Source organism: Garra rufa, chromosome 3 (genome assembly GCF_049309525.1).
Source record: "Garra rufa chromosome 3, GarRuf1.0, whole genome shotgun sequence".
NCBI classification, from domain to species: domain Eukaryota; kingdom Metazoa; phylum Chordata; class Actinopteri; order Cypriniformes; family Cyprinidae; genus Garra; species Garra rufa.
The window spans coordinates 18919617-18936054 of record NC_133363.1 but is presented as its reverse complement, the minus strand read 5'-3'; the positions used below and the strand labels follow the sequence as shown (position 1 = coordinate 18936054).

The 16438-nt window shown below is 37.8% G+C and overlaps 1 protein-coding gene across 2 annotated transcripts in view; it reads right to left on the bottom strand.

Moving 5' to 3' along the window:
- The window catches only part of plcb3 (phospholipase C, beta 3 (phosphatidylinositol-specific)), a 68533-nt gene that overhangs the window by 11785 nt on the left and 40310 nt on the right, over positions 1–16438 (bottom strand). For both annotated transcript variants that reach the window (XM_073835802.1, XM_073835801.1), the window contains exons 3-25: positions 13224–13292; positions 12970–13110; positions 12666–12745; positions 9793–9846; positions 9584–9656; positions 8605–8705; positions 8137–8303; positions 7903–8049; positions 7662–7819; positions 5910–5992; positions 5742–5826; positions 4999–5146; positions 3932–4033; positions 3690–3769; positions 3504–3600; positions 3244–3328; positions 2491–2615; positions 2212–2366; positions 1924–2085; positions 1693–1792; positions 1445–1549; positions 1133–1227; positions 140–269 (exon numbers count right to left, since the gene is read on the bottom strand). In XM_073835802.1, coding sequence (XP_073691903.1) covers positions 140–269; positions 1133–1227; positions 1445–1549; positions 1693–1792; positions 1924–2085; positions 2212–2366; positions 2491–2615; positions 3244–3328; positions 3504–3600; positions 3690–3769; positions 3932–4033; positions 4999–5146; positions 5742–5826; positions 5910–5992; positions 7662–7819; positions 7903–8049; positions 8137–8303; positions 8605–8705; positions 9584–9656; positions 9793–9846; positions 12666–12745; positions 12970–13110; positions 13224–13292 — 2542 coding nt within the window. The remainder of the gene's footprint in view (positions 1–139; positions 270–1132; positions 1228–1444; positions 1550–1692; positions 1793–1923; positions 2086–2211; positions 2367–2490; positions 2616–3243; positions 3329–3503; positions 3601–3689; positions 3770–3931; positions 4034–4998; positions 5147–5741; positions 5827–5909; positions 5993–7661; positions 7820–7902; positions 8050–8136; positions 8304–8604; positions 8706–9583; positions 9657–9792; positions 9847–12665; positions 12746–12969; positions 13111–13223; positions 13293–16438) is intronic.

Sequence of the window (16438 nt, the reverse complement as noted above, 5' to 3'; positions counted from 1 at the left end):
AAGAACCGTTACACCCCTAGTAGACATCAGTAGAGAAATGAAATGACTGTAATAGTATGGCCAAAATGCACACATGCACAGAGAGAATGATCGAGGAGAAGACAGCAGAAATGTGACTATTTCACAGGTTAGACCGAACCTGATGGAGGAGGGTTCATGACCTCGTTGAGCACAGAAGGAAATGTTGGAGACGGCAAAGGGCAGATAGGGTCAATAGAGTTCACGCAGCCAGATTCAAACTTGTCTTCATCTGGCTTCACAGGTCCACCCTGCAGACACACACACACACATTGGTATTGGTGATTTACGGGGACTCTTCATTGGCATAATGATTTTTATACTGTACAAACTGTATTTTCTATCCTTACACCAACCCTTCCCCCTAAAAATACCCCTCACACAGGTGTCTACACTGGACGTGACACTGTTGTCGCACCATAACAGCTAAAGTCTGTCTACACTGGACACGACAAAGTGACCGTTGCAAATCATTGGAACTTTGTGTGAACACGTCATAAATAGAACGCAGCAGCAGTTTACTGTCTGGGATTTGCCGCATACGCATAAACTTGATCAACTGATTTTCTGAAAATATATGATTCAAAATAATTCTAAGGTGATTGGTTGGTTGCAGAAATTTTAATTTGACAACAGTCACTATTACCATACTTTTAAAGTGAAAGTTGTGATGCATTGTGACCCATACTCTAAACTGGTGCTCTGCATTTAACCCATCCAAGTGCAAACACACAGCTGTGAGAAGTGAACAAACACACACACACACACACACACACACACACACACACACACACACACTATGAACACACATCCGAAGCAGTGAGCAGCCATTGCTCCCGTCCCCGGGGAGCAATTGGGGGCTTGGTGCCTTGCTCAAGGGCACCTCAGTCATGGTATTGAAGGTGGAAAGAGCACAGTTTATTCACAATCCCCACCTTCAATTACTGCCAGTGCGGGAATCGAACCAGCGACCTTCGGGTCGCAAAGCCCGACTTTCCAACCATGACTGCCCCCTCCAAATATATATAGGCTACTGTCAGACATTTGCTAAATGGCACCTAGCTAAGGTAAAGTCGAGGCTGCCTCAAACACACACAAAACAGGTGTGACTGACCTCACTGGGATCCTCCATAAGTGCTAATAGCTGCCTTTCTCTCTGGGCCAGCAGAGAGAGATGTTTGATGGGGTTTGTCAGAGCCTCTGCATACTCTACACAAAAACAAGGGAAAACAGTAAGACTCTGCTACAAAAGGCTGACAAGTGGTACAGAGGGCAAAGGTCAGGGCTTATATCTGAAAGTTTTATTAAAATGTATATGTACACACATTTTAATTTGCATAGCAATATATTTCACCAGCTGCTAATGGTACGTCTATATAGCACATAAACTCATTGTGATTCATAGTCCCACAGATCTCTCTCCTACCTTGGTGCTCATTGGGAATGTAGTCTTGGGCCTCAGTGTACACAAGCAGGGATGACAGCATGAGTGGTTGGTTCAGCTCATTCTTCAGACAGATGTAGTGATATCCTAACACACACACACACACACACACACACACACACACACACACACACACACAGACATATATATATATAGCAGATGTGAGTAGATATTCAGCACAGTATCAGACTAACAAGTCTGTTACATCACTGCCATGTGTTGGCACAAACCTGGGCGCAGTGCCGATACTGGCAAGACACGATGGCCAATAAACTTCCCGTTTTCTTCATACACTGCTACTCGCAGAGATGCTAGGGTGGGCAACACCACCTAGAAAAATAGAAATTAACAGAATTTTATTTAATAAAAAAAAAGCACAGATTAATATAGTATTATACAGCTTCACAGTTTTATACACGACAGAACTGTAATTTTAGGATGAACTCTTTCTTTTTTATTACCTTGTTGAACACAAAGGTTTCATCATCCCAGACTGGGTCCAGAGAGTTGTTGTTAGAAGTTTTCGTTCGATATTTCCTTTTAGTGTCTGCAGGAAGTCCAAACATGTCCACTTCCACGTAAACACCAACCTTTTTATCATTCAGAAACTGACCTGAGATGATCTGTGTATGAGGAAAAAGTGAGAAATGACATGATTGTACATACTACATTTGAAACTACAAAGCAAAATAACTGATTATTACTATATCTTGGAAAAGCACACTACATTTTGACACAAGTGCAAATACCTTGACTTTAACTGTGTTGGCTACTATGCCATCCACAATGTCCATAGTAAAGGGGTCAAAGTGTTTGTCCGTGCGTCTCATGAACTCTGGCTTTAGCAGATAACCACAGTGGCCGTTATATTCAAACACCCCCATGTTCAGCTGCATCGGCAAGTCTGAGACAGAGAAGAAATAAGCATTTTTTAAAAAGATTCTAAGGCTCCTAAAATAAATACCATGCAGAAAAACAACTAAACAGAAGGATGCAGACAATAAATTAGTGCTGTTAGCATAGCTGACCGAGAGTTTGGAAGTTTAGCGCCACCATTTGGCAACCCACGTTCCAGAAGAGCTGAGGCATATAGTTACTGGAGTCCACACGAGTCCCTTTGGGGTAGATCCGACTCAGCTGCTTTTTATTGTATCTGAATGCAGACATTTTGCTAAGGAAGAACAACTTTACTCTAATATCAAAGCGCAAATATGTACACACCAAACATATGTAACTAAAACTACTGCTGTGTCCTGGTTTGTATATTATCCGTAGTATTCAATATTAGAATAAGAATGCTAAAATAAGTATGCCAAATGTACCCTGATGGTCTACTATTTCTGGTGATGATTTGGATCAGAACTACAAAAAAAAAAACAAAAAAAAAACACTCCACTGAAATAGCAGACTGTCCGGTCTGAAACTAAAAACACTGCAGATATGGTAAAAAAAAAAGTTGTTGATTAGGGTAAATAAATTAACTAAAATGTGCAGTGTATATATGAGGACCTTATACTCTGTGACCTTATACCCTTATAACTGTGACAAGATGACTGACCAATTGATGATTGTGCGTAACCATGCAAAAAGACGCTAATATAAAAAGACATTATTATTACATGGTAGAATCCCAAAACTTGCCTACTACTCTGCTACACACTCAAAATATATTTTTTTTCACAAAAAGAGTACATGCTCTTAGGAGATTGTCTAAGTAGGTAAACTGGGATGCAGCACATTATAGCAGTAATTATCTGCTGACTGAGGCTGGTGAAGGATACTCAACAAACTCGCTGGGAGAGTTTTTCAATGTGTCCATGCCTTTGGTCTCCACAAAAGATGACATCTCGAAATACTTATTCCTTTCTGATAAGAGAGAGGGAGAGGGATCAATGTTAAAATATGCTAGTCATCTGATGATGATTCTATAAACTGGACAGATAATTGTGTCCTGGCTTCTAACTGGTCAACGTAGTATTGATTTCAGCCATAGAACACACAGCATAGTAAGAGCTATTATGTGACAGGTATCATTACTCACTGGATGCCGCCTCAAAGGATTTAAATTTGACAGGTTCTATGTAGTTGACCAACGTAGACATCTCCTCTGTAGCGTTAACCTCACTGTACGCAGTACCCTGAAATAGAGAGATACATCAAAGATGCGCACAGAAATAGAGACAGACAGAGAGAAGAACAGTGAACAGTACAGACTGACAGGAGTTACCTCATCAGTGTTGTTGTGTTTCTTTGGATCTGGAATGGGTTCCTCTTCCTCCTCTTCCTCACTCTCCCCATCTCCTCGATCTAGAAATTAATATAAAAAAATAATACACAAACACACAAAGACACAGAAAATTGAATATACACAATAAAGGCATTGACCATGAACTTCCATACTGGTGCCTAAGTGACATCAGTCTTCATCCTGATCGATTGAGACCACATGTCAACTAGGCACAAACCCACCAATAGACTTGCGGATATCAGAATCTTTGGCCATCCTCTCTGCAAGCTTCTCGCCCCCATTGGACATGAGCTGGCCCACCTCCCCATCAGACAATGGACAATCTAAACACAAATCTCATAATGAATGGGTTTGAATGTGAAATGAAACAGGCAAAAGAAAATTGTGTTATGGGTATATGAAATTGCTTGGCTGAACTGAATGGGCCACAAACAGAGTAAAAATTACAACTAAAACATAACCTAATGCATTTCATTTGCAAAATGAAGCTCATGAAATTGTTGCAAAGTTGTAAATGTCATCATTTACAGCCAAGAAAGAAAGTAATACAGGTTTGGAACGACATGAAGACGAGTAAGCGATGACACATGGTTTATGAGCTAACACACTAATCATGCCCATATGAGAGAGATGTGGAATAAAATGGCCCATGAGAATAATAAGTTATGAACTAAACATGATGCCAAAATGAAATTAATGTCAGACTGATTGAGCTTACGTCATGGGTTTGAGACTGATTCATTAAAATAATTGGTTGAAAAGAGCCATTTAATTACAAATCAGACATCACACGTTACACTTATTGCTGGAACAACAAGCAGGACAATGCAACAATGCTGAATGCTGATGGAGAAAACACTGACATGCACTCTAAGAAAACCATTCACAAATATGTTTTTTTGTATTCTACTCTGCTGCGTAAAACAAGTTTAACTTTTGAAGGGGTCATGACAGATTTTTTTAAATTATTTTAACATGTTCATTGAGCTTCACTTTTTAATTCCTATATTTGCAAAAATAACCTTTATTAACCTTGATTATGTCCCTTTATCAAATAATCCACAAATGTCATGTGTTTTTTTCCCCACTGCTCTGCGTCTTTATTTTTAAAATGCAAAACGAAGTGTGAATGGCCCCAACAGATGTAACCCTATCTTGACAAGTTGCTACAGTATACAGTATACTTAAATTATTGTCATATTTGTTTTGATGCATTGGCAACCATTTCAATCATAGTCACGTTTGTGCTACAATTGATCAGGCTAGGTTTTGGTATGTGTCTACACACCATTCAAAGGTGAGGACTGTTCGTCTGTACCATCCTTGCGTCTAATGCTTCCTCCATTAGAGGTCCTGTGGTGATGTTTCTTCTTGTTCTTGATCAAGATCTTCCCCATGAGTTCCTGGGGGCTTGGCAGTTGTTGACCAGGAAGCAGCTGTAAAAACAACAAGACTGTAAAACTTCAAAAACTACTCTCAAACTAAAAATAGAATAGTTTACTACTCTTAATTATTATAAGACTCTCTTGATTATGACTGCCAAATTTTTGAAAGACTAAAACTATATAATTAATGGATGTCCTACCAAGCCAATTTCCTACAAAGCTGTTTTATTACTCCACTGGTCTCTTTCTTTTTACAATGCAATGATTTCAGGTCACTTTAATTTATTCTTTCATCTGGTATGTAGCCATGTAGTAAATGGGAAACAAACTTCATCTGGATGAAGACACCTGTACTTTTACTGGGATTATGACTACCCTATCTATGTTTATTCTGCAATAATGGGCAAATGACTGCACACCATCCCTAACTATAAGTAAAGTTTAGCATAAGTTTAACTTTGATGCTGGCTTTAAAAACCTTGGCCTAAAAGTTTATAATGGTTTTAAAACCTTTGAAAGTTTTAAGGTGACACAGACAGACAGATCGATAGATAGATCTTTGTTTTGAAAAACAATTAAAACTTAATTTAGTTTGATCATTTTTGACTGTTGGAGTTTGCCTTTTTTATGGTGTTGAACAACTCACCGGATATTTCTCCAGGGGGTCAATGAGCAGTGCATCCCCAAACATAGAACGACAATACTCTGCCATTTTAGCCTGCTGCTTTGCCCTAAAAGACCATATAATAATTGAGATAATAACAGGATAAAAAGAAAGAAATTTAAATATGCATTATTACACACTTATACTTACGAGTCAACATGATTTTCAAAGGACAGGATGAGAGGGTAGGGAGACGTCTTGAACGCACTTTCAGCGATGGCCTCGATCACTTCCTAAAAACACAAAGATTGAAGCATTACACACATTGTCCCTCACTGCAGTTCAAGTGCAGATTATAGTGCCTTGCAAAAATATTCATACCCCTAATTTTTTTTCCCACATTTTGTTATGTTGCTGCCTTATGTTAAACTCCACATCAATCTACACTCCATACACCATAATGGCAAAGCAAAAAACAGGTTTTTAACATCTTTGCAAATTTATTTTAAAAAATTGCAAATTTAACCAAGCCCAGAGGTAAAAAAAAAATAATAATAAAAAAATAAAAAAGGAAGAAAAAAAAAAATTGCAAAACAGGATTGCATCAAGTGACACATCTGGGAAGGAGTTCAGAAAAAAATCTTATACATTAAAAGGTTCACAGAAGCATGTAGTCTCTGTTACACTTAATGTAAGAAGTTTGAAACAACCAGGACTCTTCCGAGAGCTGTTGATGGAAAAGGGCCTTGGCTAGAGTGGTGACCAAGAACGTGATGGTCACTCTAGTTGAGCTCCATGATCATATATGCAGATGGGAGAAATTTACGGAAGGACAAACATCACTGCAACACTCCACCAATATGGGCTTCATGGCGGTGTGGCCAAACTCAATCCTCTCCTCAGTGAAGACACATGAAAACACACTTGGAATTTGCAAAAAAAGCAGCTAAATGACACTCAGACTGTGATAAATAAGATTTTGTGGTCTAATGAAGCTTAATTCCAAGCATCATGTTTGAAATGTTCCCAAAAGTAAAGTGTGCTGGTAGCAACCTCAGCTGTTTTTCATTGGCAGGGACTGAGGGACTCGTCAGAGTAAAATAAAAGCGCAATGCACCAAAGTATTGAGATGGCCTTAATGAAAACCCAGTCCAGAGCTTTCAGAACGTCAGACTGGGCAGAAGGTTCACCTTCCAACAGGACAATGAACCTAAGCACACAGCAAGGGTGGCTTATAGACAACTCTGTGAATGTCCTTGAGTGGCTCAGCCAGGGCCTGGGCTTGAACCCAAACAAACATTTCTAGAGAAACCTAAAAATGTCTGCCAGACCCCATCCAAGCTGACAGAGCTTGAGAGGTGAAGAGGTGAGGCGAAGAATGGCAGATAATTGCCAAATGTTGATGTGCAAATCTTGTTGCATCATAGCCAAAAAATACTTTTTACCCAAAAAGGCTGTAAAGGTGCTTTAGCTAAGTACAGAGTTAAGGGTATGAATACTTATGTCAGTTTTTTTATTTTTAATAAATTCATTAAGCTGTGACAATTCTGTTTTTGTTTTGTTGTTATGGTGCATGAAGTGTAGATTGATGTGGAAAAAAGTAATTTAATACAATTTAACATAAGGCAGCAACATAACAAAACATGAAAATTTTTTTTTTTGCAAGGCACTGTATATGACCAGCTTGCATTTGGCAGTAAAAGTGTGGTAACAGTGAAATTTTGCAGCCAAATAAATGAAGCACAGCTCATCAGAAGTCACTTTCAAACCAAGCACCTTTCTATTGGTCGACAAGGCAAATCCATGTGACCTACTAGAACCTGTTGCTAAATCTTCTACTCTTATACAAAATCACAGATTGCAAAGATTTCTATTGAAATTTCGCCCATGAATATTTGTCGAACAATGGTAAATGTCACCGCACCATAAGAGCAATGGACACTTAGAGGGGCATAAACACACCTTGAATGAAATCTCAGTTGTCATGGTAAAACCGTGCGTGATGATTGGCTCTTCTTCAGGTGGGCGGCCCTTCCAGCAGTCCAGCTCTATACAGCGGCATCCTGTCAGCAACACCTGCCTGTACATCTCTACTGATGACATGCCTGTCAACTGACCCACTGAAGGGGGAAGCACATAAAGAGGTTACATGTGTGTTTATTACCATATTTGTACCTATGAAAGTGTTTATGCATTTGTGTACCTGTGAGGTATGTGTTGTGTGAAGAGTTGATAAAATAGTGGGACAGGGGTTGGTTCATATCATCGATGATGTCCAACCTCTCAGGAGGAACCACAGAGTTCTCCTCTCCACCAAGATACTTTGTGAAGCTCATCAGGGAGATCTGATCTGCTCACACATGGACATGTGAAATTAAACACCATCAGTCTCAGCGTCACCATGCCTAAATGTGTGTGTGAGAAGGTGTATTTGTACCTCTCTCCAGCTGACTGACGTTGGTCTCATATCTCTCCATGAGCTGACGGACCTGATCTCGCTTGAGTGGTGGATAAAGAACCTCATTTAGTCGAGAATCTCTCTGTTTGCGGTTAATAAAGTCCATCAGCTGATCCAGAGACAGGAAGGGCTTTCCTTTGGAGCCACTGCGTACACAGTTATGAAATAAATATGTCATAAACATTTCGAAAAGCATCTTTATTATTAACTATTATTTTGAATAGCATATCTATTGTTTTGTATGTTACAAACGTAAACCTTTTTGTGAAATGGTTCTTTGAAGTGTGTGCTTGTGCCATTTTTCTTCAGCATAAATGCATTTTGGTTGACATATTAAATAACTAAATAGCATTCATACATTTATAAACGTGGCCAAGTGTCCAGATAAATGATTATTTTTTGGCTCTGTTGTGTTTATGTCATTGCTGTTGGACTCAGTTCACTCACAGTTCCACAAAGATACGCTCCACTTCTGGTCTGGGACTTAGTTTGTTGAGAAAGTTCTGGAACATTTCCCAGGTGAAGTCATCTGGCTTTATGCCCTCCGCCTGAGGAAAATTAATTAATAAATAAATGAATTAAAATGACAATATGAATCTTAAACCTGCAAGTTTTCATGACAGCAATTTTATTGTTAAAAGTAAAATCTGAGGAAAATGTTTATAACATTTTTTTTTAGAGAATTTGGGTCTGCAGTATATTTTAAAAGGAAAAATCAGAATGGAAAATCGAATTTAACTTGCCGTTTTGAACCCTCAGACTAAAGACTTTGGTGTAAAAAATAAATATTGATGTAATAAAAAAATAAAATGCATAAATTAGCCCCACAGCACAACCCACATTTGCATGAAACACCGGAGAGTACCTAACACAGAACAGTTTAATTTGGTGAGTGCTGTAATCTGAAAAAACAAAAAACAAAACATTTGTTCTGCACTGTGTAGTGAGCTGTGATTGTTTTTGGGGTTGTTGATATTGGTACAGTGACTGACTAGATATTTTTTATACACAATTTGTGTTAAAAAGGTCATTGACTCCTGGTAAAAAAAAATATGGCCCCTTTAAGTGTCTCAATTCATGCTGAAGTTCAACCAGCAGAGGGCAGTGTAAGACAGTGAACAGATTGACATGTAGCCATGTGCTGATCTAAGACCAGCTCCTCTGTGTCCAATCTGAGCCTTAAAAGGACTGATTCCAGATCACCATGGAGTGGCAAAGAAAAAGAAATGATATGTAACATGTGACATGTGAAGACAAGAGATTGGACTAAAGTAAAATCTTACCAAGTGTGGGTTATTTGAAAAACAATGCATTTATATTGAAATAACAAAGAATAAGACAGAAACAAACATGTTTTGTGAAACCACATCAGTTAAACTGATCAGCTAAATGTGTTATAACTGGTGATTGGTGCATGACTGATTACCCTGTTATTGACCAGACCACAGTGCTCCAGGGCCGTCTCCACACGTTTCTTATCTGAGAACATCTTCAGGATACTGAGAGAAGTGAAAGAGAAAGAAAAAGAAAAGAAGTGAAAGGGATGATAAAAGAAGAAGTGGCAAATTAGCAATGAAAGCCCTGAAGAACTGGAAACACAGCTATGTTTGAGTAAGACAGCTTGTGTTTACTCACTTCTTCACTGGGATTCTCCCATCCTGATTTATCTGCAACTTCAGCTTAGTGTAACTAAATGACACACATAAAAAGACAGTAAGAGACAGATAACCGTATCACACTGGTTTCTTTATCTTTCATCTTTCTCATTAGTCTACACTGATTATTTTCACTTTAAAATTTAACAAAATCTTAATGTCAATAACACTATAGACTCTTAGAACAAAAATCACCACTGGTTCAGACTGATGGCAATAAGGCACAATACATTTTATTTTGGTTGGGATGAAGTTGGCCCCAAATCCTGCATGTAAACAAAGATTTAACATGAATAGTTCACCCAAAATTGAAAACTGTCACCTACTCATCATCAAGTCTTTATGACTTTCTTTCTTTAATGACTGGGGACCAGAGCTCTCAATTTCATTTTTGGGTGAACTAACCTTTTAAGACGTTGCATGAAATTCAATTACAAAACACAACCTGAGGCAAACACAGAGTTACACATGGAAATGGCTTGAACTTTTGTCAAGTCCAGTCAAGGTTCGAGTTGAGAGTCGTGCTGCAAAATGATTAATTGCATTCAAAATAAAAGTTTATGTTTACATACCATATGTGTGTGTGTGTGTGTGTGTGTGTGTGTGTGTGTGTGTGTGTGTGTGTGTATGTATATATATATATATATATATATATAAATACATACACGTTTTGCAGCCCTAGTTGAGAGGTTTCAAGAGTCAAAGACAGATTGAGAGATAATAGGTCATATTATAAAACACAGTTGCGAGAAATAAGAAGTCATGTAAGTCACAATTATGAGAAATAAAACAAGATATAAAGCCACAATAGTAAGACAAAGTCACTGAGAAAGAAAAAAAGCAATATAATTTTTTAAAAGATTTAAAGTAGCAATGCAAGATATAAGTCACATTTTGAGATTTAGTCACAACTGACCAACCAGTAAGCTCTGCCCCCCCCCCCCTTAGTTACTGTTGCTCACTCAGATAAACAATGTTCCCCAATGTCTAATAATGACAGCTGTCAGTGTAAAAACCTTGTCCCAAGATGTTTTTGATGAATTCTGGACACAGAAGGACCACCTCTCTTCGAGGAGCACTGAAGTGGGACTTAAATATGCCATAGGTGGGTAACAAGATTCATTTGGAAGCAAGGGTTTACAGATCGCAATGCAAGTGGTAGAAGCCTCATGTTACAGTCATCACGGTCGCAGATGGCAACAACCAGAATCAACACTGTTCATGTACCGCAGTGTAAGATTAAATTAATTTACATTTAACTAGTTTAATATGGAGAGGCACTGAAATGTATACCTTTGTTTATGTTAGCTACTAAGGTTTGTACGTTAACATGGACTCACTAAGTTTAACATTAGCTAGTTTTGGCCAGAGATAACTTGCTGAAGCACAAGATGATATTCATGTTCTGCTTGAGCAAATGAAAATTGTAACTTAAAGGGTTAGTTCACCCAAAAATGAAAATTAGCCCATTATTTACTCACCCTCAAGCCATCCTAGGCGTATATGAATTCCTTCCAGACGAATCCAATCAGAGTCATTAAAAAAATTCCTGCCTCTTAAGCTTTATCATGGCAATATGAGGTTGTTTCTCTTCAATGGTTTAAAACAAGTCCAATAAAGTGCATCCATCCATAATAAAAAGTGTTTCAAACGGCTTCGGGGGGTGAATAAAGGCCTCCTGTAGCGAATCAATGCGTTTCCTTACTTCAGCTTACTTTACTTTAGGAAAATCAGTCTCTTCTTGGCTTATATTGAAATTCTCCAACATTCTTCTATACAAATTCTTGTTTTGTACTTCTAATTTGTGACCATTGTTTTGCTTTGACCTTTCCACGTTTGTCACTTCTAAGCAGCACATGTGCAATGCCAACGTCCTACGTCATCTGCCTGCTTCTGTGCTGCTTCTGTGTACAACAGTGAGCGCAAGCTAGAATAAAGTGATTATTACATTTTAAATATGGATATTTTTCTTACAAAAACACATTGATTCGCTACAGGAGGCATTTATTCACCCCTTTGAGCCATGTGAGACACTTTTTATTATGGATGGATGCGCTTTATTGGACTTCTTTTGACCTGTTGAAGAGAAACACACGCCTATTGCCATTATAAAGCTTAAAAGAGCCAGGACATTTTTTAATATAACTCTGATTGGATTCGTCTGAAAAAAGGGAATCATATACACCTAGGATGCCTTGAGGGTGAGTAAATAATGGGCTAATTTTCATTTTTGGGTGAACTAACCCGTTAATGAGAATATGACAACCAGAATACAAACACTGCATAATAAAATAAATTCCAAATTTCATAGGCTATTCTCTCCAGATACCTGAAATCAAAGTGCCCCAGGCACATCTTTTTACCATTTTTGTAGCATAAACACCATTAAACTGATGAGAGCTTCAGATCTTCCAATGTTTCTCTATGGCGCTAAAACCTAAAGATCTCTGAGTTCCGATCCACGTGCAACTGACTGGTCAACTGAACTGCCATTGGGTCATCTACGTTTGCGAGGAGGGTCTTACCAATAGGTCAGTTGTAACGGTCACAAATACAAGAAATAAAGTTGAATTGTGAGAGGTCACATTTTCAAAAACATCAATTAATACAATTAGTCTCAAGCAACTGTGCGATATTAAGTTTAGTGAAACGGACTGAGACTCTTTTTATATTTTTGCTCCACTAACATGTCACTTTGGCCTCAAACAACAGTTTCAGACACACACACACACACACACACACACACACACACACACACACACACACACACACACACACACACACACACACACACACACACACACACACACACACACACACACACACACACACACACACAGAGAGAGTACTCACGCTTTGAATAAGAAGGTGTTGCGGGAAGCATTCTGGGACAGTATGTTTGTGGAAAGTTTAAACAGTTCATCAGTCCACACCTGGAAATCCAATCATAACACCAAATAAATGTGCGTAAATTAACTTTTGTACATTTATGATGTAAATATGATAAAGAAAGAGGGAAAAAAAATTAATGAGAGTCCTCCAATGTAGTATATTCAGAGTGCACTCTTGAAAAGGTAGAAAGCGAAAAAGCAGAACAGAGAGAGGGAGCGATAGCATGGACATGGTATCTAGGTGACGGGCCGGTCGTCCTGGTTACCTTGCAATAGCCATCCTGCACAGCTTGGAAGTTGAGGAAGGAGATGTTGACCAGGTCGTTGCCGTGGACGACAGTTAGCAGCTTTGAATCTGAGTTGCAGTCTCCTTTGACCAAACCCAACGTGTCACGTATACGTTGGTCCTACAGAAACAGGCAAACCTTAGCACCCACGTGTACTATCCTGACATATGAACCTTTCCAAACATAACTTTTATACAGACTTTTTACAACACAGGCACACATAAAAAAAGTACCTTTGGAATCTTGGCAAACCTCCCTGTCCTGGTGTCCCTGATTTGACTGATGTCCAGGATTTCCACTTCCTATAGGAAAAAGAGATACACAAAGAGATGAAAAATAATATTAAATAGTTATGAAGATTGGTGGTTCTCATTTACAGAAACCAGATCAAAATTACTTAAAATCTTGTGGACAAAACAAGCATTAAATAAGCTAAACAACTAAAAATAAGTATATAACTCATCCCCTCAACAAACAACCATTTTATTTTCTTTGAAGAAGGTTCCCTCCTTAAATATATGTGACCCTGGACCACAAAACCAGTCATGTGTCAATTTTTTGAAATTGAGATTTATACATCATAAAACATACATATAAACTGATTAAATAAGCTTTCGATTGATGTATGGTTTGTTAGGATACAACTATTCCAAAATCTGAAATCTGAGGGTGCAAAAAAAAAAAAAAAAAAAAAAAAAAAAAAATCAAAATACTGAGAAAATCACATTTAAATTTGTCCAAATTAAGTTCTTAGCAATGCATTTTACTAATCAAAAATGACCTTTTTATACATTTACAGTAGGAAATTTACTAAATATCTTAAATGGAACATGATTTTTAATTAATATCCTAATGATTTTTGGCATAAACGAAAAATCGATAATTTTGACCCATACAACGTATTTTTGGCTATTGCTACAAATATACCTGTGCTACTTAAGACTTGTTTTGTGATCAAGGGTCACATATGTGAATTTATTTATTGGTCTAATCATGCGGCAACATTTAATGGTTAAAGTTAACCCCAATAATGAGCAATAATAACAGATTTGTCATTTACTTTCATTTCCTCATTAAAATCATTCTGTAAATCTGAACTAATGTCAGTTTGTCAGTAAGTGGGGACTGGCATACATCCCACATGTCAAATCAAACGTTTGTGACTTATTGCCAGCTATATGCTATATACTCTACACTGTAGAGTTCACAGTGTACTCATAAACGTCGACATTGTCACTTACACATTAACTGTCCTGGAAAAAATAATGATGACTCATTCTGCATGGCACAGTTTTCTGTCCAATCAGATTATCTTGAAAGTAAAAATGCCCCTCCCCCCCAATACCACCTTTCATCAATTATGAAGCAGCAAATCATGGCTCTTAGCTGTGATTTTTTACAACTTAAAGGAAGAGAAGTTAATATGTCTCGTCTGTTTCAGGAAAATATGCCAGCACATAACAGAAAACTGTGCTCTTGAATTGATTTCATTGAATCTTTAAACTTAATTTGGGAATGAAATAACACTAAACAGAGGTCCAGAGAATCCCTGACACACCACACACACAAACACTGACAAAGTAAAGGATACTGCCACTGAAGTGGATAAGCAGTTATAAATTATGAGTGAACTTTATGACTTTAAGACAGATTCACTCAACACTTCAGGATTCACATCTCAGATCAACATCTCTAACTTGTTCTGCTTCATGTGCTCTGGAAGGAGAGTCAAACAGGATCCTAGGCTCGTAAAGAAAATAGCTGAGTAAATGAGCTGGGGCACTGGTTGGATGACTATGCTTGTAAACTTCAACAATAAACAAAGCAGATCTGGACTGTAAATACTTGCTCTATAGCTGAGGGCTCCCTCCCTTTCTTTCTCGTTTTTTATCATCTTTCGCTTTCCTTTAGTCTTGTCCCTCTCCCACCATGGTGTGTGACAGTGCAGATGAAGTTGCTGAGTTAAACATTCCCCAGTGTGTGTGCGAGGGTCATGGGTTACTGGTCGAAGTCTGCTAAGGACTGGTTCCAGTCCAAACAGGCCCAGCAGGATGAACCCACAAACACACACAAACAAACAAACAAAACAAACACACTCTTGTATTTTCTCCCTGCAGCTATTGACTCATCATGTAATACTGGCTTCCTGAAGTGATACTGGGACAATTTGTTTATATTTTGATGATTCATTTTTAGACACTGGGAACTGTTTGAGCCAATGATGTCTCTTGTCTGTACAGTCTAAAAAATACTGGGTTATTTTTTTAACCCAAATTGCTGGGTTCAGCTTGTTGGGTCATTTTATTAGGTTATTTTTAATATTTTTTACACAGGTGCTGGGTAGTTTTTCTGTAACTAAGCTGCTGGGTTATTTTTAATAGGTTATTCAATTTTGCATTATTTTTTTCTACCAAACCACTGGGTTAAGCCCGTTTTAGACGAAACAGTGCGCGGACTGTAGGGCTGCAACAACTAATCAATAAAATCTATTATTATCGATAATGAAAATCATCAACAACGATTCTCATTATCGATTAATCAGGTCTGCCCACAGTGCACATACAACTTCAGAGGGTTGTGTCAAATTGCAGCACTGAATGACGCATTTCTACAAAATGCATCTAAAAATAGTGGAGGAAACGGAATGGGATGCTGCAGAAGAGTTACGTGATCCAAGCTGCCCAAAACATGAGAATTCTTTATTTAAACTTTTAGCTAATAGCGTAATGGCTTGCCCTGTGAGGCACTTTGACAGATTAGTTTGCATCCTCAGCATGACAACTTTCAGTTTACGGTTATATCTGTAAATGTCACAAATTCACACGAGCATTTCTATTTTTGCATAAAAGTCCGTTCTGACAGTCTGTGTCAAGTTTAAATCTTTACTGAATGGGCGTGTCATACTATGTTCACTATATACAGCACTTAACAAATTTAATAAAACTAATTTATGTAAGGTGTTTAACAAATTATGTAAGGTTTGTGCCACTGCTGCTCAAAACTAACAGTATTGGTGATTACCAAAATAATTTTTTAGCTTTCTGTATTGGTTAGTCCTTCAATATGTATAAGCTTTTTAGCAACAGTAGGCTATTTCTAATGCTATAATTACTGCAGTTATCTATGAAAAAAAATTGTGTTTTTCTTTAGATATTTGTCTTTTCTATTTATTAATAAATTGTTAAGAACTGTGTTTTCATAGCTTTCAGTTGGCACATTTGTTTGAAGGACATTGGGCAGAATGTGGCATAGTGTGATTTTTATCAATAAAATTAAAAAAAAAAAAGTTTGTAAGCCAATTAATCGATTAATCGGAAAAATAATCGACCAACTAATCGATTACCAAAATAATCGTTAGTTGCAGCCATAGTGGGCTGTTTGTGTCCTCTACAGGAGAGAACGGTTCTCAGCACCACCAATTTGGTGCACTTCTTTAGCGAAATAAAGT